Below are 27194 nucleotides of genomic sequence, written 5' to 3' on the forward strand. Positions count from 1 at the left end.
CGAGGGGCGTGGGGGTGGGGGTGCGGAGGGCCAGGCCCTGGTGTGACACAGGCTGGGTGCGCGGGACAGAGCAGGGGAATCACCCGGGGGTGGGGGGAGGAGGGGGCGCCTCGGCCAGGGCGCACAGGCCAGGGTTCAGACGCCCCCCGGGTGGGGGGCAGCTCCCTCCCCTGAAGTGCCACCGCACCAGAGGCCTTGTGGTTTCCCGGCCAAAAAAGACCCCTCCGGAGGCGGCGGAGCGCGGTGGAACCCGCTCCGGCACAGCCTGGGCTTTGTCGCCCCCTCGTGGCCAGAGCGGGTGGTGGCGGCGGCGGGGAAATCTCGAGAACCCAGCAGGGAGGGGGCGGGCTGAACGGGTCCCTGGAGGGTCTGGAGGCCGGATCTCTGGGACGCCCCCCACGGACCCACTCCCGCCGAACGCGCCAGCGCTGGGACCCAGGCCCGGGCAACAGGCAGAGGCATTTTCTGGGACAGGCCGGGTGGGAGAGGGGGCCCTGCCGCTTCTGTAGGGTAAAGAGCATCAGAGCCGGCTGGTTAGGGGGGGGTGTGGACCCCCATGGGAGTCTTACTGGCTTTACTGTATTGATTATTATTATTTTAAAATTTAATTTCAATTAATTAACATATACTATATTATTGGTTTCAGGGGTACAGGTCGGTGACTCATCAGTCTTATATAACACCCAGTGCCCATTACATCACATGCCCTCCCCAGTGTCCATCCCCCAGTTCCCCCATCCCCCCATCCCCTCCCCTCTGGCAACTCTCAGCTTGTTTCCTGTGATTAAGAGCCTCTTGGGGCGCCCGAATGGCTCAGGTGGTTAAGCGTCTGTCTTCCGTTCGGGTCCTGGGATCGAGCCCCACATCCGGCTCCCTGCTCAGTGGGGAGCCTGCTTCTCACTCTCCCTCTGCTTGCCTCTCTATCAAATAAATAAAATCTTAAAAAAGAAAAAAAGAGTCCCTTAGGTTTATGGTTTGTCTCCCTGTCTGGTTTCGTCTTGTTTCATTTTTTTCCCTCTCTTCCCCTATGATCCTCTGCCTTGTTTCTTAAATTCCACATATCAATGAGATCATAATTGTCTCTCTCTGATTGACTTATTGCGCTTAGCATAATACCCTCTAGTTCCATCCAGGTCGTTGCATGTATTGATTATTTTTTTTTTAAAGATTTATTTATTTATTTATTTGAAAGAGAGAGAAAGAGAGAGAGAGAGCGCGCACATGAGAGTGGGGAGGGTCAGAGGGATCCCTTAAAAAAAAATCCTGAGCCAAAGGGAGACACTTAACCGACTGAGCCACCCAGGTGCCCTGTATTGATTATTTTTAGTGTAAGCAGCAGTCCTCCCTGCTTTCTGCTGAGTGCCAGGGGCAGATCCCTGCCCACTCTGGGCCTCAGTTTCCCTATCTCTAGAGTCAAAGGCCCTACCTTGTACGAGGGGGCATGGAGGTGTGGACTTGCACCGAGGGAGAGAGTGGTCACTGCGCCTATTGTGAGCGGCTGGTGGCTGTGGCAGGTCACCCCTCTCCCCTGCCCCTCACTTCCACCTTCTCAGGAAACCAGCTAGGTGAGGATCAAATGCAGAAAGCCAAGGGCTGGAAGAGTCAAGCAGTGTTCTTTTGACATTCCCCCCAACTCTTTTGCGGTTTGGCGGCACTATTGGGGCTGGGCAGGCAGGGCTCCCCCAACTGGCAGGGTCTGCATGCCTGACTTGGGATCTGAGGAAAACCAGCTCCGACTTCTGGCAGGGTTGTTTCGGGTTCATGCTTGACCTTGTGGAGTCTCAGATGATGTGGGAAACACAGGCAAAAGGAAAAAAAAAAAATCCTTACTACCTATAGCCCATTGACAAGTCCTTGAAACAGGCAGAGTAACCTTCCTCTGGGAGCTCAGCGACCTCCATGTTAACACTTGGCTAAGGGCAAAAGGCCCAACCCCCAGGATACTGTAAGTCTTCTTTAACATAAAAATTCCTTTGGAAACATCCTTTATCTCTACTCCCCAAGATACACGTTGGCAATCATCCCCCAAGCATCTGGCCCACGGATACACATCTGAAGGGTCTCATGACTAGGGTTTTACTAGACAGTAATAAATGACCTTTTCCTAACAGCAGCTAGCCTCGCAAGGTCCTGGAAACCTTGCTTCCGAATTCCTTACAGACTTACGCTCTCCCTAACCCCGTCCCGACTTGAAAGTATATAATCAGCCACCTGTCACAAGCCCGGTGCAGCTCCTTCTGCCCACGGGTCTTGTCCCCATGCTTTAATAAAACCACCTTTTTGCACCCAAGATGCCTCAAGAATTGTTTCTTGGCCGCTGGCTCTGAACCCCAACAATTTCTACCTCATCAGGGACTCATTTGCAAAGGAGACTGAAGCCTCCCACAGAAGAATTGCTGAGAGGATTAGCATATAGCATGGGGCCACCAACTACTCACACCTTGACCTTCATGTTCAAGGTTAAACTCCCAGTTAATGTTTGCTGAGGAGAAACCTCAAGCTTCCTGGCTTAAGGATAATAATTAAAGGCTGGGGAACCCAGGCACCTGGGTGAGGTGTCAGGTGGCATTTCAGGGAGAAGGGAGGGGCAACTGAGTATTATCCAAGTATTAGTTGTGGTCCTGGACACAGAACATTAAAACCAGGGGTGCTTGGATGGCTCAGTCTGTTGAGCGTCTGACTCTCGATTTTGGCTCTGGTCATGATCTTCGGGTCCTAAGATGGAGCTCTTTGTGGAGCCCCGTGCTCAGCAGGGAGTCTGATGGGATTTTCTCTCTCTCTCTCTACCCCACCCCCGCTCATGCTCTCTCTCTCTCTCTCTAATAAATAAATATTAAAAAAAAAAAAGAGGGGCTCCTGGGTGGCTCAGTTGGTTGGGCATCTGCCTTTAGCTCAGGTCATGATTCCAGGGTTGTGGGATCGAGCCCCATATCAGGCTTCCTGCTCAACAGGGAGCCTGCTTCTCCTTCTCCCTGCTGCTCATGCTCTCTCTCTCTCAAATAAATGAATAAAATGTATTTTTTTCAAATAAATGAGTAAAATCTTAAAAAAAAATTTAAAACCCAGTTCTGAATTTGGTACTTATCCCATGCACACCCTCAAGGTTTTACTACATATGCATATATTCCTACCTAAGACATAGTCATGATTTTGTATATTTCCAAACTTAATATAAAGGCTTTAGGGTTGCCTGGCTAGTTGGGTTGGTGGAGTGTGCAATGCTTGATCTTTTTTTTTTTTTTAAGATTTTTATTTATTTTTTGACAGAGAGAGAGACAGCGAGAGAGGAAACACAAGCAGGGGGAGTGGGAGAGGGAGAAGCAGGCTTCCCATGGAGCAGGGAGCCTGACGTGGGGCTCGATCCCAGGACCCTGGGATCATGACCTGAGCCAAAGGCAGACGCTTAACGACTGAGCCACCCAGGCGCCCCATGCAATGCTTGATCTTGAGGTTGTGGGTTCGAGCCCCAGGTTGGGTGTAGAGATTACTTTAAAAAATAAAATCCTTAAAAATAAATATAAGGGGGGGGCACCTGAGTGGCTCAGTTGGTTGGGCATCTGCCTTTGGCTTGGGCCATGATGGATTGAGCCCGGGGTCAGGCTCCCTGCTCGATGGGAAGTCTACTTCTCCCTCTCCTCCTTGCTCATGCTTTCTCTCTTGCTATCTCTCACTCTCAAATAAATAAAATCTTTAAATATATATATATATATATATACATATATAAAGGCTTTATAGTCTGTGCAATTTTCTGCAACTTTATTCATGCCGTGTTGATTCACCTAACTTTATGTTAATGCTGTTCCTCCAGTTCATCACTCTCCACTGATGAGAGGTATTCTCCTATAAACCACAATTCACTTCTCTGTTTTCCTGATGATTGACATCTGGGTTGTTAACAGTTTTCTAATATTACAAACAAAGCTGTATTTGTATAGAGAAGTTTTTCTTTTTTAAAATTTTATTTATTTGACAGAGAGAGACACAATCTAGGTGCCCCTAGATTTTTAATTTTATAATTTTATTACTATTTCTTAAGTAGGCTCCACGCCCAACATGGGGCTGGAACTCATGACCCTGAGATCAAGATTCGCATGCTGGAACACTGAGCCAGCCAAGTGCCACTAGATTTTTATTTTTGTTTTTATTTTTTTTTTAAGATTTTTTATTTATTTATTTGAGAGAGAGAGAATGAGAGATAGCACGAGAGGGAAGAGGGTCAGAGGGAGAAGCAGACTCCCCGCCGAGCAGAGAGCCCGATGCGGGACTCGATCCCGGGACTCCAGGATCATGACCTGAGCCGAAGGCAGTCGCCCAACCAACTGAGCCACCCAGGCGCCCTAGATTTTTATTTTTAATGATGTTAAATCCTCATAAGAAACCTGTATGTTTTATCCTTGTTTATCCTGAGGTTATTGTAGAGGCCACTTTTAGGCACCAACTTGAACAATGGACACCTGAGTAAGGTAGAAGGGCACACAGTGACCACCTACCCCGTGGTTGAATACAAACAGGCCCATTAAGTGACCCACCTCAAAATATCCATAAGCCCTAGCTGACCAACACAGCTATTTGTGGGGGGAAAAAAAAAGTTTTCTTTTTTTTTTAAGAAATCTACTGGGGCGCTTTGGTGTCTTAGTCATTAAGCATCTGCCTTCAGCTCAGGTCATGATCCTGGGGTCCTGGGATCGAGCCCCGCATCGGGCTCCCTGCTCGGCGGGAAGCCTGCTTCTCCCTCTCCCACTCCCCCTGCTTGTGTTCCCTCTCTCGCTGTGTCTCTCTGTCAAACAAATAAAATCTTTAAAAAAAAAAAAAACTATTTCAATATTAGCAACCAAACCCAACAATGTGTTAATAGCAACAATGACAACACTATGAGCAAGTTGTGTTTATCCCAAGAATTCTAGGATTAATTACCCTTAGAAACTCTGTTGATGTAACTGAGCTCATAAACAGTAAAGTAGAACCCATATGATCATCTCAGGTGCAGAAAACGCATGCAATTAGCAACTGCTACTATTTTATTGTATTTTTCCTTAAAAACGCATGGTGTTTTTAGAGAAACATTTTTAAAAGATTTTTATTTATTTGTCAGAGAGACCACAAGCGAGGGGGCGGGCAGCGGGCAGAACAGGCAGAGGGAGAAGCAGACTCTCAGACGCTGAGCAGGGAGCTGGACTCGGGGCTTGATCCCAGGACTCTCAGATCATGCCCTGAGCCGAGGGCAGAGGCCCAACCGACTGAGCCACCCAGGCGTCCTAGTGGAAATCTTTTAAAAGTTCAGAGCAGCAGAGACTCCTGGGTGGTTCAGTTAGTTAAACAGCCGACTCTTGATTTTGGCTCAGGTCACGATCTCAGGGTCTTGCGATGGCGCCCCCCAGCTGGGCTGGGCGCTGAGCGGGAAGCCTGCTTGGGATTCTCTCTCTCCCTCTGCCCCTCCCCACTCCCGCGAACTCGCTCCATCTCTCCCGCTCTAAAAAAAATTAAAAATGTATTTAAAAAAAAAAAGTTCAGAGCAGCAAAACTCAAACAAAAACCGGGCACGAGCAAGAGAGATACTGCGGTCTCCATTCTGGTGTACGTCCTAGCACAGTCTTCGCTCAAAGGGCTTCCTAAGGCCATTTTCGGGTATACGTTTCTATGACCACAGACGTTTCGGGTATACGTTTCTATGTCCTTTGGCAAGTCTGGTTTCGGTTTGGCCTTTACCCACGTCCTGGATTCCATGCAGGGTCTGAGAAGCCCCGAGAAATAAAAGATTAACCAGACCCAGTGGACCCTGTGGTTCCTCACCTCCAAGGGCCAACCTCTCATGCCTTCAACCCCAAACCGGTTCTTCTCTGCACCCAAATCACTGGCTCTGCCGCGACTGACAGATGAGAGCGCTCCAGAGACTGGTGGGTCTGCCCTCCGGTCCCTCCTAATTCTGCCCCTCCACTGGGTCAAGGGTGGGGACACCTGGCCTGGGGGAGGTTGGGGACGTCGGTGGGGACAGGGGCCTCCCCAGGACTGGGGGCTCCCGCGCCCTGGTGGTGGGCAGGGGGGCGTAAAGGAAGCGGGGAAGAGGGGCCGGGAGGGGCAGCGGCGGAGGTCCAAGGGCGAACGAGGCAGGGACCGGCAGAGAGTCACACCTGGGGCGGCAGGGGGAGAGGGGACGAGAGGCCAGAACCGGGTTTCGGGTGAATCTGGAGCTCAATGGGACCTCCCGGGGCGACTGCAAGGGGTTGGCTGTGGTGACTTCGGACCAGAGTTCCCTTCCGGTTTGCGGAGATGGGCCCCAGGCTCCGCCGACCGAGGAGTGTGTTGGTTTTCAGCCTCAAAGCTACGGAAAGGGCGGGATTGGAGGTGAACAGTAACGGCCCTTTGGGCCTCGTTCCCAGGTGACGGCTGGAAGCACCGCACACCCCTTCACCGCGCTGTGCGCCTGCGCCTGTGTCTCGGGCGCGCGCTCGGCCCAGAGGTACGCTTTGCGCGAGCCTCCCACCCACCAGGCCGCCCTCAACACCCACTGCGCTTGCGCATCCGCTTCTGCCTCTAAGATGGCAGGCGCCTTCTACCACGCCCACTGCGCATGCACCGCCGCGTCCGCGTCTGGGGTGCTGCGGGAGTGACTGCATCTCCCCCGGCTTAATGACGGCCTCTCGCTCCGCTCCGCGCGGTTACGGCGGCCGCAGTTCTGTATCGCAAACCCAGTGTCGCCGCGAATGCTCGAGAAATGTGTACGTGCTCGATGCCCTCCTGCGATCGGGAAAGGTCTGAATTCCGAAACACGGCCGGCCCAGGCGTTCCTGACGAGGGCTTGCAGACCGGCGGGAATGCACGGGCGCAGCCACTCTGGAAGGCTTAACGGAATGTATAAAAGTGTATAAAAATAGCTGGCGCTTGTTTGTCCAGTGGAGTTAGGTGCTGGGCTCAGAGGAGCATAAGCAGGAGGTCGCGCGCAGGGATGGCCTGGGGGCCAGTGCAAGGTTGCATGGGGTCAAGTGTCTGCAGGAACGGTGGCCCAGCCGCATCCCACGCGAGCAGCCCTCGCGCTGCCCGCGCTGTTCTGGAGCCCTCTGGCGGGTCGGACACGCCCGGAGAGGCAGCAGCCCTTGGGCACTGCGGTCCTGGTCGCCTCGCCCCCTCCTGCGACCGTTTCCCACTCTCGCCTCACTCCCCAACCTTCATTTCCTCCACGCTCCGTCTGAGCCCTGTCCTGATGTCCTGCTTCACAGAGAAATGGGGGGCAGCCAGAAGAGAACGTCCACGCCACCCACCACCCATCTTTGGATGCCCCTTCCCCCTCCCCCATACCCCTAGTCCTCCCACTCCTCTGCCAGCCCGCACTGATTTCCTTCAAATACCTGCATGGCACATTCCCCCATGTCCTTCAAGTCCTTGTGCAGATGTCACCTTCACAGGGCGTACCCCTGTCCGCCCTCTCCAAACATTCCCTCACACCCTTCCCTGCTTTATGTCTCCATCACACCAGCTGACATACTATGTATTTTCCTTGTTCATGTTGTTATTGCCCGTCTTCCCCGGCTGGAAGTAAAGCTCTGTAAGGTCACGGATTCTGTCTCCTGTTCCACTGGTTATATCAGTAGCACCTAGAACAGTTGGTTTATTGTCCATAGTAGGGAGGCAAGAAATATTTGTTCACTGAATTGATAAATCACCATCATAGCTAATATTGTAAATGCTTTTCATGATCAGGCACAGGACTAGGCAATCTTCATGCATGATCTCAGTGAATCAAATAATTTTCTGAGTGGCCTGGGTGGTACAGTTAAGCTTCCAACTCTTGGTTTCCGCTCAAGTTCTGATCTCAGAGTCCTGAGATCGAATCCCGAGTGGGGCTCACACTCAGCATGGACTCTGCTTGAGATTCTCTCTCCCTCTCCTTCCGCCCCTCTGGCTCGTTCTCTCTGTCTCTCTCAAATCAATCAATCAGTCTTTAAAAAAGATTTCCTGCTATCTTGGAGACCCACCAGCATCTCCTGCCCCATGGGCTTAATCGTCATCAGGCTCTGTGTCTCTCCTCTTTTTTTTTAATTAATTAATTAATTAATTTACTAATCTCTACACTCAACATGGGACTCAAACCCATGATCCTGAGATCGAGTCACATGTTCTTCCAACTGAGCCAGTCACCTCTTGCTGCTTCCCTTTTGTTTTTTTTTTTAAGATTGTGTTTATTTATTCGACAGAGAGAGGGAGAGAGAGAGCACAAGCAGGAGGAGTGGCAGGCAGAGGGAGAGGGAGAAGCAGGCTCCCTGCTGAGCAGGGGCTCCATCCCAGGACCCTGGGATGACCTGAGCCGAACCGACTGGGCCACCCAGGCACCCCTCTCTTGCTGCTTCCTGCAGATCTATCTTAGTGGAACGCTCACCTCCATGCAGCCCACCTGGAGCTTTAACGTGACTCCAGTGAGACCAGAGTCCTGGGTCCTCACCTGGCTGCCTCTTCTGGCTTCCAGAAGGAAGTTACTTAGGCCTTATGGAATCTGTGGGCAGGTCCTCTGCTGGACCTGTCTGTAGACCTGTGGCAAGATCTTTGGCAAGATCCTGCCCCCCAGAGCCTCTTCCTCAGCCAGTACAGTATCTCACCAAATGGAGAATGCACATCAGTTTTTGGCCCAGCTGTTTCTGCCCCCTAGCTCAGCTCCTATCTGGGACAGACACTGGGTGTTTGATAAAATGAATAAATAGTCCTCAGGTTCTGGAAATTCCTCTGCAAATCTTTAGCCAAACATCCTTCTGCCATGAAACTTGTATGTAGGTACTTAAAAAGTCATAAATTTGACTTATAGGGCTTCAGATTTGCAGGATGATTTGCTAGAACAAGAAAGGCGGTGTGATTTACTAGGAAAAGATCAACGATTTGATTTTTGTATGGTCGACTACTTTGTGCATGCCTAGGAAAGTATCTGAGAGGAACAGGTTCAATGCTATGCCTTCGGATCAGTGGAGAACTTTCAGCATATACTGAATTTTCGAACATTTGAACAAGCATGTTGTTTTGTCATTAAAAACTAGAAAAGGAAAAATATTAATACAATTGAGAATCCTGGGACACCTGGGTGGCTCAGCCGGTTAGGCGGCTGCCTTCGGCTCAGGTCATGATCCCGGGGTCCTGGGATCAAGCCCCGCATCGGGCTCCTTGCTCAGTGGGAGCCTGCTTCTCCCTCTCCCTCTGCCTGCCGCTCCCCCTGCTTGTGCTCTCTCTTTCATACACATACACAAATAAATAAAATCTTTATTTAAAAAATTGAGAATCCCTAAAAAATATACTGACCTAAAGGGATGGAACCTCAGAGTGCTGAGCTCTCATGGCTGGGTACTCTGGAGAGTTCTCTCTCCATCTCTAATGGGGATGAAAACTGTTCTCTGTTGTACCAAGTGTGTGTGGCACACGTGTCCCTTGGTTGCCTCCCCCCACCCCACTCCCCTGGAGGTAGGCATGATCATCTCCAGGTCCAGCAAAGAAGTGACTGAGAGAGGACAAGTGAGTAGGAGCAGAGGTTGCATTGGGACCCAAGCACGGCCACCAGCTGCAGCCATTCTGCTGCTTCATATGCCCCACAAGTCCCCACACATACAGGTCCATGCAGCCCCTTCTGTTAGCCTTACTGCAGAACAGGCTGGCAGGTGGGAGAAGGAGGCACAGCCGCTCTGTTGGAGAATGTTTTGCTGGGGCAAGCCACTGGGACTGGGGGGGACTCTAGTGGCAGAGTTTCACTCTCCTGGGGCCCCAGCTCAGAGCATTGTGCTCCAGAACCACAGCAGGCCCAGCCTGGCACGGAGGGCCGGAGAACTGTTGTCTATTTCGGGAAAATGCTGATGGGGGAGAGGCGGGAGGGGGTGGCGGGGTCCTGGGGTTCCTCTCCTACCTGCCGGCCATGTGACCTAGGTAACCCCTCTCCTCTGTGCCTCAGCTGCACAGTGGAAACTTCACTGCCTGGTTCAAATAGATTGCAGGGCTGTGATTGCTAGGTTCCAGCCCTCGGAGTGAGGCGGAGGCTGTTAAAGGCCACTCTGTGTCCTCCCCTCTCTCCTCAGATTCAGGGCAGGGTCCTGCTCCTGACCATCTGCGCGGCTGGCATTGGCGGGACTTTTCAATTTGGCTACAACCTCTCCATCATCAATGCCCCAACTTTGGTATGTATTTTCTGTGCCCACCTTCACCATCCCAGTGGGTGCGGGGTGAGGGCTAACGGCTGCCCGCTGTGGGGCTTCAGGCCAGCATCCACTTGGTGGTGCTTTTGCCCCATGCATCCACCTTCACTGGATGACCCACAGGTCCTGCAGATCCAGGCTCAAACCCAGCTCTACATCCTCCCTTGAACCTGCATGTCCTCCCAGGTCCCTGATGTCAGCGGATAACTCTACTGCTTGCCCGGTGGGGGGCCAGCCTTGACTCTGCCCCCCGGCCTCCAAACACCGAGCCCTTCCTAACTACCTCTAGCTAGTCATTTCTCCCCATGTCTCTGCCGTGACTCCAGTTCAGGACCCATCTCTCCTACCTGGATCCCTGGCTTAGCCTCCTTACTGGACTCCCTTCCTTCAGCCTCGCAAGTTTGACCAAGCCACTGCCCTGTCCAAAAACATTCTGTGGCTCCCCAGTACCTATAGGGATAAGAACAGACTCATCCACCTGAAGTTCAAGGCCTCCTTAGATCAGAACCTGTCCACTTTTCTCCTACCTTCATTCCCTGAACCCCACTAGCAAAGCAAGTTAAATGCAGTTCCCCAAATGCACACAGCCCTCTCTCTAAGCCTCTTTTGCTTGGGAAGCTCTCTCTGCTGCCCCTGCAGAAGCCCCTCAAGGACCACCCAAACACCGTCACCATCCTGAAGCTTTCCTTCGACAGCCCCACCCCACCCCAGCTGGAAGTCACCCCTCCCTCCCCAGCCCTTCAAGCGGGCTGTCCCCGCTCAGGTTGCATATGGGTTGTGTTGGGGCCCATATCATCCTCCTGCTGGTTTGCTCTCAGTGTCTGAGTCATCCTTGTGCCCCCAGCGCCTGGCGCTGACCTGGCCCAAGGGACTTTCCTGGCCTCAGAGACTCCTTCTAATCCCTCAAAGGGATTTCCAGCCAGGGACAGGAGAGGCTGGGCCTGGTCCCAGCTCCCCTAGATGGTCCTGCCCCTAGAGGGACCGGGCAGGCACCAGGCTGACAGTCATTACCCTGAGCTGGCCTGAGCAGAGGAGAGCTGTCCCAACCCCTAAACCCGCTGCCCTCCTCGCGTCCTCCCTCACATCCTGTTGGGAGGCCTGAGCCCAGTCAGACGCTGAAGTGTGTCCAGGTCTTCCCCGAGTGCAGTCATTCCTAACCCTGTGGCCTCTGTTTACTTACCTAAAGCTGCAGCTCTGGGGGTGGGGGCCTGGGGTGCCCTGACCACCCCCCGCAGCCCTGACCTGTGGCTGAGGCCGTGAGCAAGTCCTTTCACCTCTCTGGGCCTAATCCCCAGTTTCAACAGTGAACAGAGTGATGTGTATCTAACAGAACACTTCTGAGGGTCGTCAGAGTTGGGGTCCCGGGGAAACAGGTGGCACAGTCCAGAGAAGTCAGGTAGGTTTAGGTGCCACCAGGGATAATTTACAGATTGAGTGTGACAGAGAGAGCACACAAGACCAGGGAGAGCTCAGTAACGCCAGAGTCATTACCACTGCCCCTACCCCCAAAGGGACACATGGAAGGAGCGGTTACTGAACCTGGAAGGAAAGAGCCGTGTGGCGTAGGACCCCTTGAGAGGAGCCGGGACGTTTGGTTGAGTGTCATAGCTGGCCTGAGGTGACCCCCCAGCCTGAAGTGACCCGGAAACAAACACCCCTCCCGCCTCTCTCTCATGTCCTGCTGGTGCTCACCATTGGCTAAGTCCCACAGAAAGCCAGTCAGCAGGGGGCCCACTGATGTGAGCCATATGGGTGGATTCTTAGGCCAAAAGTGGGGGCCCGGGGGTGGGGGGTGATCATGGGCTCTGAAGGGCAAACAGAGGGGCGCCTGGGTGGCTCAGTCGTTGGGTGTCTGCCTTCGGCTCAGGTCATGATCCCAGGGTCCTGGGATCGAGCCCCACGTCGGGCTCCCTGCTCGGCGGGAAGCCTGCTTCTCCCTCTCCTGCTCCCCCTGCTTGTGTTCCCTCTCTCGCTGTCTCTCTCTGTCAAATAAATAAATAAAATCTTTAAAATAAATAAATAAATAAATGAAGGGCAAACAGAGACTGGCCAGCACTAGGCTCCAGGAGACATTGTAGGTGAAGGAGATCTGTCCGGTGCCCTCAAAGAGGACGAGCTCTGGTGACTCTGTTCCTGCCCCACCAGAGAGAGTCTTGCTCGGGAGCCCTGGCGCCTGCTCTGTAGAGGCAGAGCCCTGTGGGGGAGAAGTCTTAGCCTGTCTGGCCTGTCGCTGGGAGGCTGACTGGCATCTCTGTCCACAGCACATTCAGGAATTCATCAATGAGACATGGTGGGTGCGCACCGGCCAGCCACTACCCGATCACCTAGTTCTGTTGGTGTGGTCCCTCATTGTGTCTCTGTACCCACTGGGGGGCCTCTTTGGAGCACTGCTGGCTGGGCCCCTGGCCGTCATGCTGGGAAGGTAAGTGCTTTCTGTGTGTGTCCCAGATGCCCCTTGATGAGAGGTGCCCCAGTCTGTAGGCTGAGGAATGTGGGAGAAGGAGAGGCCCTGTAAGCCCAGGCCCAGGCCTGCCCCCCCCCCGCCCCCCGCCGCCGCCGCCTCCTACCATACCAGCAGTTTCATCACAAGAGTCACATGTCTAAGCTGATTTGGTAGAGGGAGGAGCCTTGTGCTCTGAGGGAGAGAGGACTCCTGCCTGGTCTCTAGTTCCATGTCTGCGGGCAAGTGCTATTGGACCACAAACTAGGTCCTCTTCAGGCCTCATTTCCCCCTCTGTATCCAACTGATGCAGTTCTTGGGGTGCAAACAAGAGAGACAGGCTCATACTAAATACATACATACATACATACATACATACATACTCCTGGCCGGCTCAGTCAGTGGAGCATGGGACTCTTGATCTTAGGGTTGTGAGTTCAAGCCCTATGTTGGGCAGGGAGCCTACTTAAATAAAACTTTGTAAAAAGTCTACTTAAGGTGGGGTGCCTGGGTGGCTCAGTTGTTAATCGTCTGCCTTAGGCTCAAGTCATGATCCCAGGGTCCTGGGATTGAGCCCCACATCAGGCTCCCTGCTGGGTGGGAAGTCTGCTCTCCCTCTCACACTCCCCCTGCTTGTGTTCCCTCTCTCGCTGTGTCTCTCTCTGTTAAATAAATAAATAAAATCTTTAAAAAAATAAAATAAAATAATTAAAAATTAAAAGTCTACTTTTAAAAAGACAGAGAGAAAGAAAGACAGGCTTGGACTGCCCTGCTCAAAAATTGTAATAACTGGAAAGATGGTGGAACAGTTCATAGAATGAAAGGAAATGCTCAGAAGCCAGGTCTTCAGAAGGGCAGGATCCAGGGCAGTGCTGAGGATCTCAACAGCCACAGCTTTGAGCCATCCTCCCAGTGAAGATGCCTTTAGAGTGCATTAGCTCCAACTACATTCTGTCTCCAATGTCTTCATTCCAGATTCAGAATCCAGGAAGACAGATTGTTACTGACCCACCGTGGGTCACACATTTACAACCATGAAGCAATGCTGGGCAGAAAAAGCAAATGGCTACCACGGTCCACCCCTTTGCTAGCCACCCTGCACACGTGGACACGTTTCTCCCATGTGTTCAGCTCTATACGTGCCCCTCCTAACATTCCTCAACCATCTCATCATATACACCATCATATTTATTCACCTCTCCCTGAGGGAGACCACTTAGAGCCTTGTCTTGTCTGGAAAGCTACCATAGTGCCTCACCCAGAGGCAACATTATCAAGCAGAAGGGGGACTTCTTCCTGGCTGATGCTTTATATCAGAAAGAGAGAAAAACAACTTTTCAAAAAGGTGCCATGTCTCATTGCCCAGCACCGGGTCACTAGCATAGAGAACGGGATCACCAAGTCTGGGTTAGATGATCGAGTTCATACCTGAACCTTAAGGGGTAGGGGCACATTCCCAAACAAATTTAGGCTCTTCCTGCGAAAGAGAAGGAATTAGCTCTGACCCCTGGTGTGCCTTGGGGGAAGGGTGGCAGTATGGTCACGTAGGCATGCTGACATGAGTAACTTGCTCATGAGAACCTTTGGGGCCCACATGGGGCATCACTGAAATAGTGATCAAGTGCTACTGGGCACACCCCACCTTAGCATAGGAGTGTCATATGGCACGCAGTGCATGATGGATACACGGCCACCAGGGCTGGGGTAGGGACTACTGACAAGGCCAGAATATTTCTAATTAAGAGGATGGTAATTCGCTGAAGGAAAGTGGCTTTGCTCCAAAGCTCTAGGTCTTGCATTGTGAGTCTCCTTTTAGTAGCTGCCACAGCCACTCGGAGCACCATAGGCTCTCCTCGGTCTAAAGGGGCGAGTGGCAGAGCTCTTTGCACTGAGTGGGGGACCCACTGGAGAATACTCTTCATGCTCAGCTCCACTCGAAACTGCCAGGTTTTCAAGTTACCTGATTTCTGTGCCAGAGCGTGACACCCAGGGTGGTACGTGCTCTCTCCAAAATGGGAAGGAGCTCTCTGAGGTTTGCCCTTCCTTCTTGGGGGGGGGGGGGGGCAGTGATTTCTCATGCACTTTGGAGGAAATAGGCTGATGTGCATTAGTCTGGTGAGCTTCAGGAACTTCACTGATGGGGCGGCCCACTCCGTTTGAAGTTTCCACTCTGTCATGCTCGTGCCTTACAAGACCTCTAGTGGACTCTTCTGGTGCTCATTCTCCCTGTCCTTTCAGTATAAAGTTATCAGAGAAGTGGGCCAGCAGGGTGCCCTGTGGAAGGGACTGTGGCCCCGAGCTGGAAAGCTGCTCCATCCTCAGGCAGGTCAGTAAAGGTGTATTACTGCCCCTGCTAGGTGGAAGCTAAGCGTTTTCGGTATTGTCTGTGTACGGAAATGGAGCAAAATGCATTTACCAAATAAATACCCCACAACTGAAGTACTTTATTAACTTACAGCAACAAGGAAACCATATGTGGTTTTCAACTGGAGTTACCACTGGACCAAGTTTGCTATAATCTATGCCATTCTCCATTCTCTAGACACAGGAGATCTATGCTTTAGTCTGGATTCTCTTGCCAGTGTGCCACTGACTTTGGGCAGAATACTGGCCTCCTCTAGGATCCAGTTTCCCTGTCTGTACAGTGAGCTCTCCCGAGCACCCTGTATGACAGCACTTCTGTGTTCAATATCAGGAACCCCAGACCTGAGGCTTCATCATGGTGGAGCAGCTGACATTTCTAGTGGCCACTCCCTGGGCTGCAGTCTGTCCTGCTGAACTAGGCATGGGCCACCCAGCCATTCTGAAAGTTCTGAGAAGTGACTCTATAATACATGGAAGAAAATGTGCAGGGACTGTACTTGGCTTTCAATGCATCTCTTCCCTTACTCTAAAAGTTTTATTGAGTCTGAGAAATCAGATAGTAGGCCGCTCATATTACAAAGGAGTGGGAAGAAAGAAATGCTTCATCTGAAGAGATGAAGCATAAAATACAAATGTTGTCTTCTCAAGCTATGATGCGGGCCAAAAGGAGAGTAGCTTAGACTCCTTGACAAAGCTCACACACGCGCACACACAGGTCTGATCGGGCTGGTTGGAGCTGCAAAGAGGGGGTCCCCAGGGAGAGTCCCCCCTCCCAGACTGAATCTGAGCCTCTCTTGCCTGCGTTCCACTTTCCCCCAGGAAGAAGTCCCTCCTGGTGAATAACATCTTCGTGGTGGCCGCGGCGACCCTGTTTGCCTTCAGCCGCAGAGCAGGCTCCTTTGAGATGATCGTGCTGGGCAGGCTGCTCATGGGAGTCAGTGCAGGTATGGAGGGAGGGCAGCTCATCCTGCCTCTCTATACCCACTCATTCATGTATTCCGTTTATTCATTCATTTGTTCTCTTTACTTCTTTCATCCATTCATGCATTTTCTTTCTTCACGTTTTTCATTCATGCCCACCTCTTCTTTAGCAAAGTGATTATGGTTTATCTCAAAAGGCTCATATAATTAGACACTTCAAGTGGATATAGAAACATGAAAAAGTTGTACAGGGCTGTGAATACAAGCATCCCCAAGCCTGTGCTAACAGAGATCCTGTATTTGAGCCACACTCTAAGCCAGGAGCTTCCTGGCAGCCAAGGTACAAAGGCATCAAGGATGAGCTCTCAGATCTTCCCTATAGAGGCAGAGTAGCCTGTTCGGGGCCCTCAGTTTCTGGGGCTTGGCATGTGAGGAAGCCCATCTACCTGGGCTTTTAGGGACACCCATCAGCAAATTCCCTTTTGACTTGCTACTGTTTATACAGCCAGGTGTCTCTGTCTATATTAGTTATCTATTCCTGGGAAAGAAAGTACTCTGAAACTTAGTGGCTGTGCACACATCTAGGCTTGAGCATGAATGTCCAGCCCATGTACCTGGGGGAAAGTGCCCCCAGGGAGCTCCGAGGAGCCGTGGCCATGACCCCAGCCATCTTCGCTGCCCTGGGGATCGTGATAGGTCAGGTGGTCGGACTCAGGTAAACACCCTGTCTCCATGTGCCCTGAATGGTTTGAGGGGGGCCAGAAAAAGCCCTTTGCCTAAATTTCTCATTAAGTGTATTAAGGCATTGCTTCTCTGAATTAAGAAATCTTTGTATTGAAATCCTGTCTACACCCATCTGGCCAATACACAAAATGGGTATTAGCCAACTACCTGTCAGTGTGAATCAGCATTTCCCTCCTCTCTAGATCAGGGAGCAAAGAACAGGTCTTAAAAAGAGAGAGGGTGAAGGTTTGGGCTTTTAAAGGGGAGCATGTCCTGGTCATCCCAGAAAAGAGAGGGGAGGGCAGAGCCTGGCACCCTGGGAAGAGGAGTTGCTACGGATCAGGTGGGGCCGTGGCCATGGGATGGGAGGGATCTTGGTGTCCAGACCCAGAACTGGTTAGAAAGAAGCAGAGAGCAATACAGGGCCTCTGCCCTCAGGAGGGCAGGCAGGCAGGGGACCGGGGGTGGGGGGCGGGGAGGTCAGGGGGTGAGTGGGCAGGGCCCTGGCAAGGAAGCACCCGGTCCGGCCTCTCCTCTGTCTCCCCAGGGAGCTCCTGGGTAACCCAGGGGCCTGGCCCCTGCTGCTGGCCAGCTGCCTGGTGCCTGGGGTGCTCCAGCTTGCCTCCCTCCCTCTGCTTCCTGAGAGCCCACGCTACCTCCTCATTGACCGTGGAGACACCGAGGCCTGCCTGGTGGGTGAGTCCCTGACCTTGGGTCCCCAGACCACCGTTGACCCAGGGGCACATCTGTCTGGAGCATGTGAATCCCCATTTCTTGGATTTCATTTATCAGGGAAAAGCTGTCCCTCACTTTTGTGCCATCCATCCATCTCTTCAAAACTCTTTATTGGGGCGCCTGGGTGGCTCAGTTGGTTAAGTATCTGACTTTCAGTCAGGTCATGATCTGAGGGTCCTGGGATCAAGCCCGAGTCCGGCTCTGCACTCAGCGGGGAGTCTGCTTCTCCCTCTCCGTCTGCCCCTCCCCCCGGCTCAGGCTCGCTTCGCTCTCTCTCTCTGTCAAATAAATAAAATCTTAAAAAAAAAAAACAACCCAAAAACTCTTTACCAAGGGGCTATCCTAAGTGCCAAGCCAGCGGGACAGGGCAGACCTGGCTCCTGGCATCTAGGAACTGCAGGATGGTGCCAATAAAGAACCCTCTACCACATATGCAAGATGAAACACTGTGTCACCTGGGTGCTGATGGGCTGACTCATTCGCTATGGCCATAATGATGCCCAAGAACAATACCAAAATCTCTGGCTTAACACAATCCATTACTGCGTCTTCTACTCATTTGCTTGCTGGGCTGGCTGCATGACTGCTGATCTCGGCTGGGTGGCTCATGGTTTCTGGGAATCAGCCGGTGAGCCAGTCCAGGCTGGTCTGGGCCCGAGCTGTTCAGTTCTGCTGCACACGCCTCTCCTCTCACTCTTGGTACCAATGGGCTAGCCCGGGGATGTTCTTATTAAGGTGATGGCAGAGGCCCAAGAAAGCAGATCCAGTTGCACAAGCATTTTGCAAATCTGTGTTCCCCGTGCCCATGAACATGCCATCAGCCATGTCACTGAACCCAAAGTCAAGGGATGGGAAAATCAATGGCCTATCCTCTCCACATGGCAAAGGGCATGGATTTAGAGAAAGGTGAAGACCAGGGCCCACTCATGCACCCCCTCAGCTTGCCATTGTGGCCACAGCTATTACTGATATCCCTCTCCTGTGCAAAACATGCTCAGTGTCATCTGGGGCCCCACAGTCTCATCCGATCATGGCATCCGTCTTGCAGCCCCAGATCTTAAGATCACATCAACTCTATATGTGCCTTTTCTTGATCCGGAGACCTACGAGCTAAAAACGCAAGTCTTCTGCCCCTCTGAACTCAACACAAAATGGTGAAAGTGGGATGGTGTAACCAGAACTCAGCCTCAATTCAAAGGGAGCAGAAAGCCATCACCAGTCCTTAATGCTTGGGTGCTCCTGGGAAGATGGTGCCAGACCTCCCTGCCTTGCTGGTAGGGAATGTTCCATGATCAAGTTCTGGCTCTGCTCCCTGGGAGGGGCTCCCGGACTGTGGTGTCTGTCCCCAGGTTCTGGCTTCTGCCCTCTGAGCTAGGCTTCCTTAACACCTTCTGAAGAGGGCATTGCAAATGTGCTCATAGAAAGTTGGGGCACACAAGTCTTTATATTTCAAATTGTCTTGGTCCCTTTTCCCCCGGGCTGGCGGAGTTTTTGTCAATGTAATTTTCTCAAAAACGATGTGATTTTTCTATGTATTTGATTGATGTGCCCAAAAGCCACACCCATAAGTCTTTTTGAGACCTGCTTCCCTCTTGAGACCGAATGACTGGAATTTGGGGCATATCAGGCTGCTGGGGACCAACACCCTTAGGCCCCCCAAATGCTCCTTTTCCAGCCACGAGAGTCTATGAGGCACTGGCATTAAGCCACACCCTTAATTTGATTGTTACCCTGAGTCCATGGCTCAGCGGCAGGGCTCTGGATTTGATCTTTGCTTTCAGGCCGGAACTTAACATGGAACTCTTTTTGCTAACTGGAGGGGCTAGAGATGAGAAACAGGTTTTTGTTTGTTTGTTTGTTTGTTTTCATTTTTTATTAAACCAACCTAGTGAGTTCGGGATAAGTTAAATTTAATTAAATCTTGTTTCCTCTGAAGGTATTTTTGAGCTCATGTTTTTCTTTTTCTTTCTTTCTTTCTTTCTTTTTTTTTTTAAAGATTTTATTTATTTATTTGACAGACACAGGGAGAGCACAAGCAGGGGGAGCTGCAGGCAAAGGCAGAGGGAAAAGCAGGCTTCCTGCTGAGCAGGGAACCTGATGCGGGGCTTGATCCCAGGACCCTAGGATCATGTCCTGAGCCAAAGGCAGATGCTTAACCAGCTGAGCCACCCAGGCGCCCCTCATGTTTCACTTATAGTAAGCTTGGAATACTGAGCTAAAAGCAACCAGTTCATGCTTTCACCACATAGGGATCTCTTCCCTCGAGTCCAGGAGTTCATGAGGTCTGTTTTCTTTCTTCCTCAATACTGCTTGGCATACCCAGGCATTCATTGTTCTAGGCTCCTCACCATCTCTGCCTGGTATTGGAATCAGTACCATAGATTACAGGTCCTAGTATGATAGCACCCCTCCTGGTACCCATTAATTAAGTCATCAGTTTTCTGTTGCTGCCTGATCTGTTGACATCAGTTTTCTGTTGCTGGTCTCAGTGGCAGACCAAAGAAGCAATCACTTAGTTCAAGCCTCTGTGAGTTCCCTGGGGTTGGCTGATGTAGGCTGCGCCTGGCTGGTGGCTCTGCTGGTCTTGGTTGCTCATGCAGGTCTGCTGGGCATTGGCTAATTTAGGAGGGTCCCAGCTGGGCCTTTCTGGGACCTTTCTGCTCTTTCTGGGACCAGTGGGCTAGCCCCACCACACCTTTCTATGATGATGGGAGAAGAGCAAGAAGAAATGAGCAAGGTCTCTTGAGGCTTGGGCTGGAATTTGCATACCCTCCCCACAACCTCATTCCATTGGCCAGAGAGAGTCACATGGCACAGCCCAATGCCATGGGGCGGGATACATACTTGCCCCTTTGGTGGGGGCTGCTGCAAAAATCACCTAGCAGAGGGCCTGGTTACAGGGACGGGTGGAGAATTGGGGACGTTGGATAATGGCAATCTGCCGCAATCGTGTCCGGTCTGATGTATCCGCAGAACCCCGAGCTCCTAAAGCCTTTATTGGTCCGTGATGCCCTGAAATGACAGGGACGGGGGAAGCTCATCCCCATCTGATCAGGGGGCCCCAGAGAGAGAGAGAGAGAGAACAGAGTTGAGGGGGGCCCCAGAGAGAGAGAGAGAGAGAACAGAGTTGAGGGTGGGAGCTCACTGTGGGGGACCCAAAGAGGGTCTGGGGGAAGTGGGGCTCAGCGCCCTCTCCCCCCAACCCCAGCCCTGCAGCGGCTGCGGGGCAGCGCGGACGTGGCGGGGGAGTTGGAGGAGCTGGAGGAGGAGCGCGCCGCCTGCGAGGGCCAGCGCGCGCGGCGCCCGTGGGAGCTGTTCCAGGATCGCGGCCTGCGGAGGCAGGTGACGAGCCTCGTGGTGCTGGCCAGTGCCTTGGAGCTCTGCGGGAACGACTCGGTGAGGCCCGCCGCCACGTCCCCCGCCCCGGGCCAGGAGGCTGCGGACCGCAGGCCACTGGCAGCCGGCGCCCCTCTGCCCTCCGTCTCCAGGTGTACGCATACGCCTCCTCCGTGTTCCGGGAGGCCGGGATTCCCGAGGGGAAGGTCCAGTACGCCGTCTTGGGGACTGGGAGCTGCGAGCTGCTCGCGGCCTGCCTCAGTGTGAGTTTGTCGTGGGCTCAGGCTGACCCTCTATCAGCCCTGCGGGGGGGGGGGGGGGCCCTGACTCTCGGAGGACTTAAACCCTCTGCCTTGAGCCCTTTTCCACTCCAGCTCACTATGCTCAAGTGGGGCGACTTAGCTAGCATTTATTGAGCACCAACTGTTGACCGTGCCCTTAACACACCATTTTGAGATGAGGAAACTGAATGGAGTGACCAAATTAATAATTAAAAAATTAATAGGGGCGCCTGGGTGGCTCAGTCGGTTGAGCTTCAGCCTTCCCATCGTGGTGATTTCAGGGTCCTGGGACTGTGAGCCCCCTTTTGGGCTCCCTGCTCAGCGGGAAACTGCTTTTCTCCCTCTCCCTCTGCCCCTCCCCACTGCTCGTGCTCTCTCGCTCTCAAATAAATAAAAAGTCTTTTAAAAAATTAATAGTGTCTTAATCTCCTGAAGCAATCAACTGCTCCTAACTGCCCCCCCTCCCCACACAACCAGCTTCCCACTGCTCGCCTTTAAACCAAGGGAAGCACGCTTCCAGTGCGGGGTCAGTGACCAGGGCTCCTTTCCTTTGCAGTGTGTGCTGATCGAGAGGGTGGGCCGCCGTTTGCTGCTGATAGGAGGGTACGGCCTGATGACCTGCTGGGGAAGTATCTTCACAGCGGCCCTGTGCCTGCAGGTAGCTGGGCTGGACGTGAGGGTTGCAGCTTGGGGCAGCCTGATCTCCACCTCACTCCACGCCCTCTGCCCCTTTACTACAGAGCTTCTTCACCTGGATGCCCTACCTGGCCATGTCCTGCATCTTTGCCTTCATCCTCAGCTTTGGCATTGGCCCTGGTGAGTGGGCCCCAGGAACCCTGGGCTTCGGGCTTTTCGGAAGGAACTCGAATGTCTGCGTGCATGATGGGTGGATGTGAATGCAGTGTCACCCCCATGTCCCTCCCCCCAACCTACCTGTACTGAGGCTTCTGGGAGGGAGTGGCTGGAGGAGGCCGAGGGGTCCCCACTCCCATGTCAGGGACAAGGTGGGGGGAAGCCTGGGCAGGGAGCCCCGGCTGGCAGCACCCTGTCCCCGCTCCTCCTTCTAGCCGGAGTGACAGGGATTCTGGCCACGGAGCTGTTTGACCAGAAGGCCCGGCCTGCTGCCTATATGGTCGGCGGGGCGCTTATGTGGACCTTGCTCTTCCTGGTCGGGCTGGGGTTTCCCTTCCTCAAGGTAGGCCTGCCCCGCCTTCCCCCAGCATTGAGGCCCTGGCCTTAGGTTTTACCTCTGTCAGCGGGAGGTCTCCATCCAGGGAGCCTGAGGCTGGAGTGGTTGGGACTCATCTGAACCAAGATGGACAAATCCCTCATCACCACCTGTCATGAGGCCTTCTGTCTGGTGGCTGAACACGGCCACACCAGGTCTCCGGGTCTCTTTTCACCCATAGGAGGGATTGTCCCCCTTCCTCTATATGCCTTTCCTCGGTGTTTGTGTCTGTGGGACCATCTATACTGGCTTCTTCCTCCCGGAGACCAAAGGCAAGACCTTCCTGGAGATCTCTGAGGAATTGCACAGACTCAACTTCTCCCGGCAGAGCCAGGGCCCTGAGTGGACGGGCCCAGAAGTCGTCCTGTCCACAGAGCTGTAACTCTGTAGGTATGGTGGGGGCCCAGATCCAGCTGTTGCTGTCTCCTTTGCTTCCTGCCGAAGGTCTTGGCCCTCTGCATTCCCTAGTTCCTGCATCCATTTGTTTAATGAGTGCTTATTAAGCACCTACTGCATGCAGGCTTGGTGCCCGGTGCTTAGCAATCCGTGGTGAGCCAGAGAGGGGGATCAGGACCTGCTGGTGGCTCCCTGTCTAGAGGCAGTTAACAGGAAACCAATAAAAACAATCACAAACTCAGGGAAATGCAGTGAGAGAAAAATACAGATTTGAAGTGTGGGCATACTAGGGAGCTTGACCTACTTTGAGGAGGGTGGCCAGAAAAAAATTTTCTGGGGGTGCCTGGCTTGCTCCATTGGTAGAGCACGCGACTCTTGATCTCGGGGTTATAAGTTTGAGACCCACGTTGGGTATAGAGATTACTTAAAAATAAAATCTTGGGGCGCCTGGGTGGTTCAGCCAGTTAAGCGTCCGACTCTTGACTTCAGCTCAGGTCATGATGTCAGGCTTGTGAGATTGAGCCCCACATCAGGCTCCACACTGGGCATGGAGCCTGCTTGGGATTCTCTCTCTCCCTCTGCCCCTCCCCAACCTCCACCCCTTACAAAAAAAAGTATACATTTGATGAATTTTGGCAGATGTATATGGCCATGAAACCACCGCCACAATCAAAGTAGAACATTCGCATCATCCCAAAAGGTCCCTCATGCCCCTCTGTAATCGGTAGGCCCCCCACCTGCTGCCCCAGGCACCCACTGACCTGCCATCTGCCACGATAGGTCACATTTGCTTTTTCTCTTAGAGTTTGATATAATTCTGTATTATATGTATGCATTTGTGTCTGGCTTTGCTCTAAATAAAGTTTTTGAGCTTCATGCATGTTGTCACATGTATTAGTATTATTCCTTTGTGTTGCTGAGCAGTATTCCACTGTATGGATGTATCATAACTTGTTTACCATTTACCTGTTGATGGACATTTTGGGCTGTTTCTGAATCTTGACCATCATGAATAAAACTTCGATAAACATTCCTGCACAAGTTGTTGTGTAGAAAAATGTTTTCATTTCTTTTGGGTAAATGAATTGCTGAGTTTAATAGCAAATGTATGTTTAGGTGTGCCTAGCTGGCTCAGTCAGTAGAGTGTGTGAGTCTTGATCTCTGGGTCATGAGTTTAAGCCCCACGTTGGGACTAGAGATTACTTAAAAAATTCAAGCTTTAAAAATAAATAAATAAATAAATGAATGAATGAATAAATGAATAAATAAATAAATAAAAGCTTTAAGGGCAACCCTCACTGGTCCCCTCCCTCTTTGGGAGCTTTGTACTCTATTGGTTAATAAACTTTACTATCGCTCAATAAACCTTGCTTTGCTGCCCACCAAAAAATGAATGAATTAAAGCTTTTAAAAATAGTGAATGTATGTTTAGCTATAGAAGGAAAACAAACAAAACTATAGAAGAAACTTTTCCAAAATGATTATACTGTTTTATTTTTTTTAAAGATTTTATTTATTTATTTGACAAAGAGAGAGAGAGTGAGAGAGAGAGAGCATGAGAAGGGGGAGGGTCACAGGGAGAAGCAGACTCCCTGCTGAGCAGGGAACCTGATCCCAGGACTCCAGGACCATGACTGGAGCTGAAGGCAGATGCCCAACCGACTGAGCCACCCAGGCGTCCCTGATTATACTGTTTTAAATGCCCACTAGCAATGTATGAGAGTTGTGGATGCTGTAGATCTTCATCAGCACTTAGTATTGTCCATCTTTTTAATTTAGCCATGCAGCAGGCTCTACAATGGTGTCTCATTGTGATTTAACGGTGGCATTTCCCTGATGACTAATCATCATAATGCTCATCATAATAAAGTTGAGTATCTTTTCATGTGCTCAACATGGCCATTCAGGTGTCTTTTGTGAAGAATCTGTTCAAATCTTTGGTCCACTATTTTTTTAAAGAAGTTAAAATTTGGGGCGCCTGGGTGGCTCAGTCAGTTAAGCATCTGACTCTTGGTTGAGGCTCAAGTTGTGATCTCGGAGTCATGGGATCGAGCCCCACGTGGGGCACCAGGCCCAGTTTGGAGTCTGCTTGAGATGCTCTCTCCCCCTCCACCCCTCAAATAAATAAATAAATGTTTTTTAAAAAAGAAGTTAAAATTTATCAAAACTTATGCACACAACTTAGCAGGCAGACCTACCTTTGGGCTTCCAACTGGGAATGCCAAGTATGGCACTAAACGCTTTGGTTTTCTGACTCTTCATCTATAAAATGAGGCCTGCTAGGAGGATTGAGACTGCTGTATGTGTATACGAGCATTGACACAATGGGATTAACCAGGCAGGATCTCCTTCCTGGAAATGGTCATTCTGCAGGTCTGTCTGCGGAGGGCTTTCTGGAAGTCCTTGGGCAAATGTGTGTGTGTTCCTGGGTGAGAGCTGCCATGAGTGGCCTGTGTCCTGCCATGGCTCCCGTGGGGGCTTCCAGACCCTGTGCCCACAGACACCCCCGCTTTAAGGATCTTTGAGACACGCAGAGCACTGTAGCGGGGCAGGCGGTGGTCTGGTCAGGCTGGGGAGGGAGAGAGATGCCAGAGGGCCACACCTGACTTTGTCCTGCCAAGGAGACAAGTCGGGGCCATGAGCAGCCCTGCAGTGGGTTGACTATAACCCTAGAAGCGATTGTCTAAGCCAGGGCACTGGTGAGTGGAGGGGTGGTCTTGGTAACCCCAGTGGGGTAGCAGGTGTGACTAGGGCTGTCCGGCCCCCTTTCAGAAAAAGAACAGAAAAACAACTGATGGGGAGCCTCAGTGGCTCAGTCGGTTAAGCTTCTGCCTTCAGCTCAGGTCCTGATCCCAGGGTCCTGGGATTGAGCTCTGCATCGGGCTCCCTGCTCAGCGGGAAGCCTGCTTCTCCCTCTGCCTCTGCTGCTCCCGCTGTTTGTGTTCCTGCTCTTGCTATCTCTCTCTGTCAAATAAATAAAATCTTTAAAAAAAAAATGAATGAATAAATCTTCAAACAAACAAACAAACAAACTTATGCACATAAACACTTAAAGACCCATGGCACCATTTGCAGTTGAGAGAAGTGTAAGCAAACATAAAGGGGCCATACCAAATCGTAACTGCATAAAATAAACCGTAGTACATACTGTATCACTGTAATTTAAAAAACTAAAAACTAAATAAAAAGAACACAACTGGGGTGCCTGGGTTGCTCAGTCAGTTAAGCGTCTGCCTTTGGCTCAAGTCATGATCCTAAGGTCCTGTGATTGAGCCCCGCATCGGGCTCCCTGCTCGGTGGGGAGTCTGCTTCTCCCTCTTTTTCTGCTCCCCCTGCTTGTGCGCTCGCTCTCTCTTGACAAATAAGTAAGTAAGTAAATAAATAAATAAAATCTTTTTTAAAAAAGATTAAAAAAAGACTTTATTTTTAAGTAATCTCTACACCCAGCGTGGGGCTTGAACTCACAACCCCGAGATCAAGAGTTGCACACTCCACCGACTGAGCCAGCCAGGCGCCCCTCTTCTGGTAACTTTAATGCACATGGGCTGACCACAATGCCAGGATTTTTGAAGAAATGGCGGGTTGAGTTTCCATTTGACATTGTTCTTCATCCCCACCTGCAGATGGCAGCTTCTCAGAAATTCCGTCAGCTCACCGGCCCTGCTCTGGATCTTAAGTTTCCTTCTTGTCTCGTCAGTGTCTCCTCCTCACCCGGTTTCTCGGTTGCAGGGGATGCCTATACAGCCAGACCTTGAGGCAGCAGTGGATTCTGGCCCAAAGATTTCTTCCCCGAGACCAGGTCACCCCAGACTCCAAGTCCTTCCAGCGACTGTGTGAGGAGGAGCTCCAGGCTGCCTTCAGGCCCGTGTTTGGTGTCCTCTACCAGCACAGCTTCTGGCCCTGGCCGGCCACCAGTGCTCCCCGATGCCAGCGCCCTGATTGACAGAGGCTGAAGTCACACTCCGGGTGGGGGGGGGCCCTGCCAGTGGCTGTCACAACAGCCCCCGACTGCTCCTCCCAGCAGGGCTGTCCCCGAGGGTGCCACCATGTTCACAGAGCAGAGGGAGAGCCTGTCCACTATTTTTTTTTTAAGATTTTATTTTGGGGGGCGCCTGGGTGTGACCCACTCCTGATCTCGGCTCAGGTCATGATCTCAGGGTCGTGGGATCGAGGCCTGCAACCAGCCAGGGAGTCTGCTTGGGATTCTCCCTCTCCCTCTCCCTCTCTGTCTGCCCCTCCCCACCCCTCTAAAGTAAATAAATTTTAAAAATGTTTTAAGAGATTTTATATTTCTCAGAGCAGTTTTCATTTCACAGTAAAATGGAGAGGAATATACAGAGACTTCCCATATACCTCCTACCCCCTCACATGCAGGGCCTCCTTTATTATCAACATCCCCCCATGAGAGTGGTCCATGTGTTACAATGCATGAACCTACATGGACGCATCACTAACACCCATAAGGCCAGGTTGTACATTCTCTGGGTTGGAAAATGTAGAGTGACATGCACTACCATTGTGGTATATACAGAGTATTTTCACTGCCCTAAAAATCCTCTCTGCTCTACCTAGTCATCCCTCCCTTCCCACTGATCCTTGGCAACCACTGAGTT

At 51.7% G+C, this 27194-nt stretch overlaps 1 protein-coding gene across 2 annotated transcripts; it reads left to right on the forward strand.

The window, feature by feature from the left end:
* The first annotated feature begins 5873 nt into the window (after positions 1-5873).
* SLC2A11 (solute carrier family 2 member 11) lies at positions 5874-22647 on the forward strand. Of its 2 annotated transcripts, none has more exons than XM_028095510.2 (12): positions 5874-5894; positions 10041-10139; positions 12419-12579; positions 15781-15905; positions 16468-16597; positions 17153-17301; positions 20549-20736; positions 20829-20939; positions 21514-21615; positions 21698-21773; positions 22025-22152; positions 22367-22647. In XM_028095510.2, exons 1-12 carry the CDS (start codon positions 5874-5876, stop codon positions 22565-22567), a joined length of 1491 nt encoding a protein of 496 aa, XP_027951311.1. In that variant the 3' UTR covers positions 22568-22647. The 2 variants fall into 2 exon arrangements, with proteins under 2 accessions (XP_027951311.1, XP_027951310.1); XM_028095509.2 differs by lacking the exon at positions 5874-5894 and adding an exon at positions 6638-6716.
* Positions 22648-27194: the final 4547 nt, after the last annotated feature.

The sequence above is a fragment of the Eumetopias jubatus genome, unplaced genomic scaffold (genome assembly GCF_037043125.1).
Source record: "Eumetopias jubatus isolate StellerSeaLion01/CBP00866 unplaced genomic scaffold, mEumJub1_p1.0 scaffold_16, whole genome shotgun sequence".
Taxonomy (NCBI): Eukaryota; Metazoa; Chordata; class Mammalia; order Carnivora; family Otariidae; genus Eumetopias; species Eumetopias jubatus.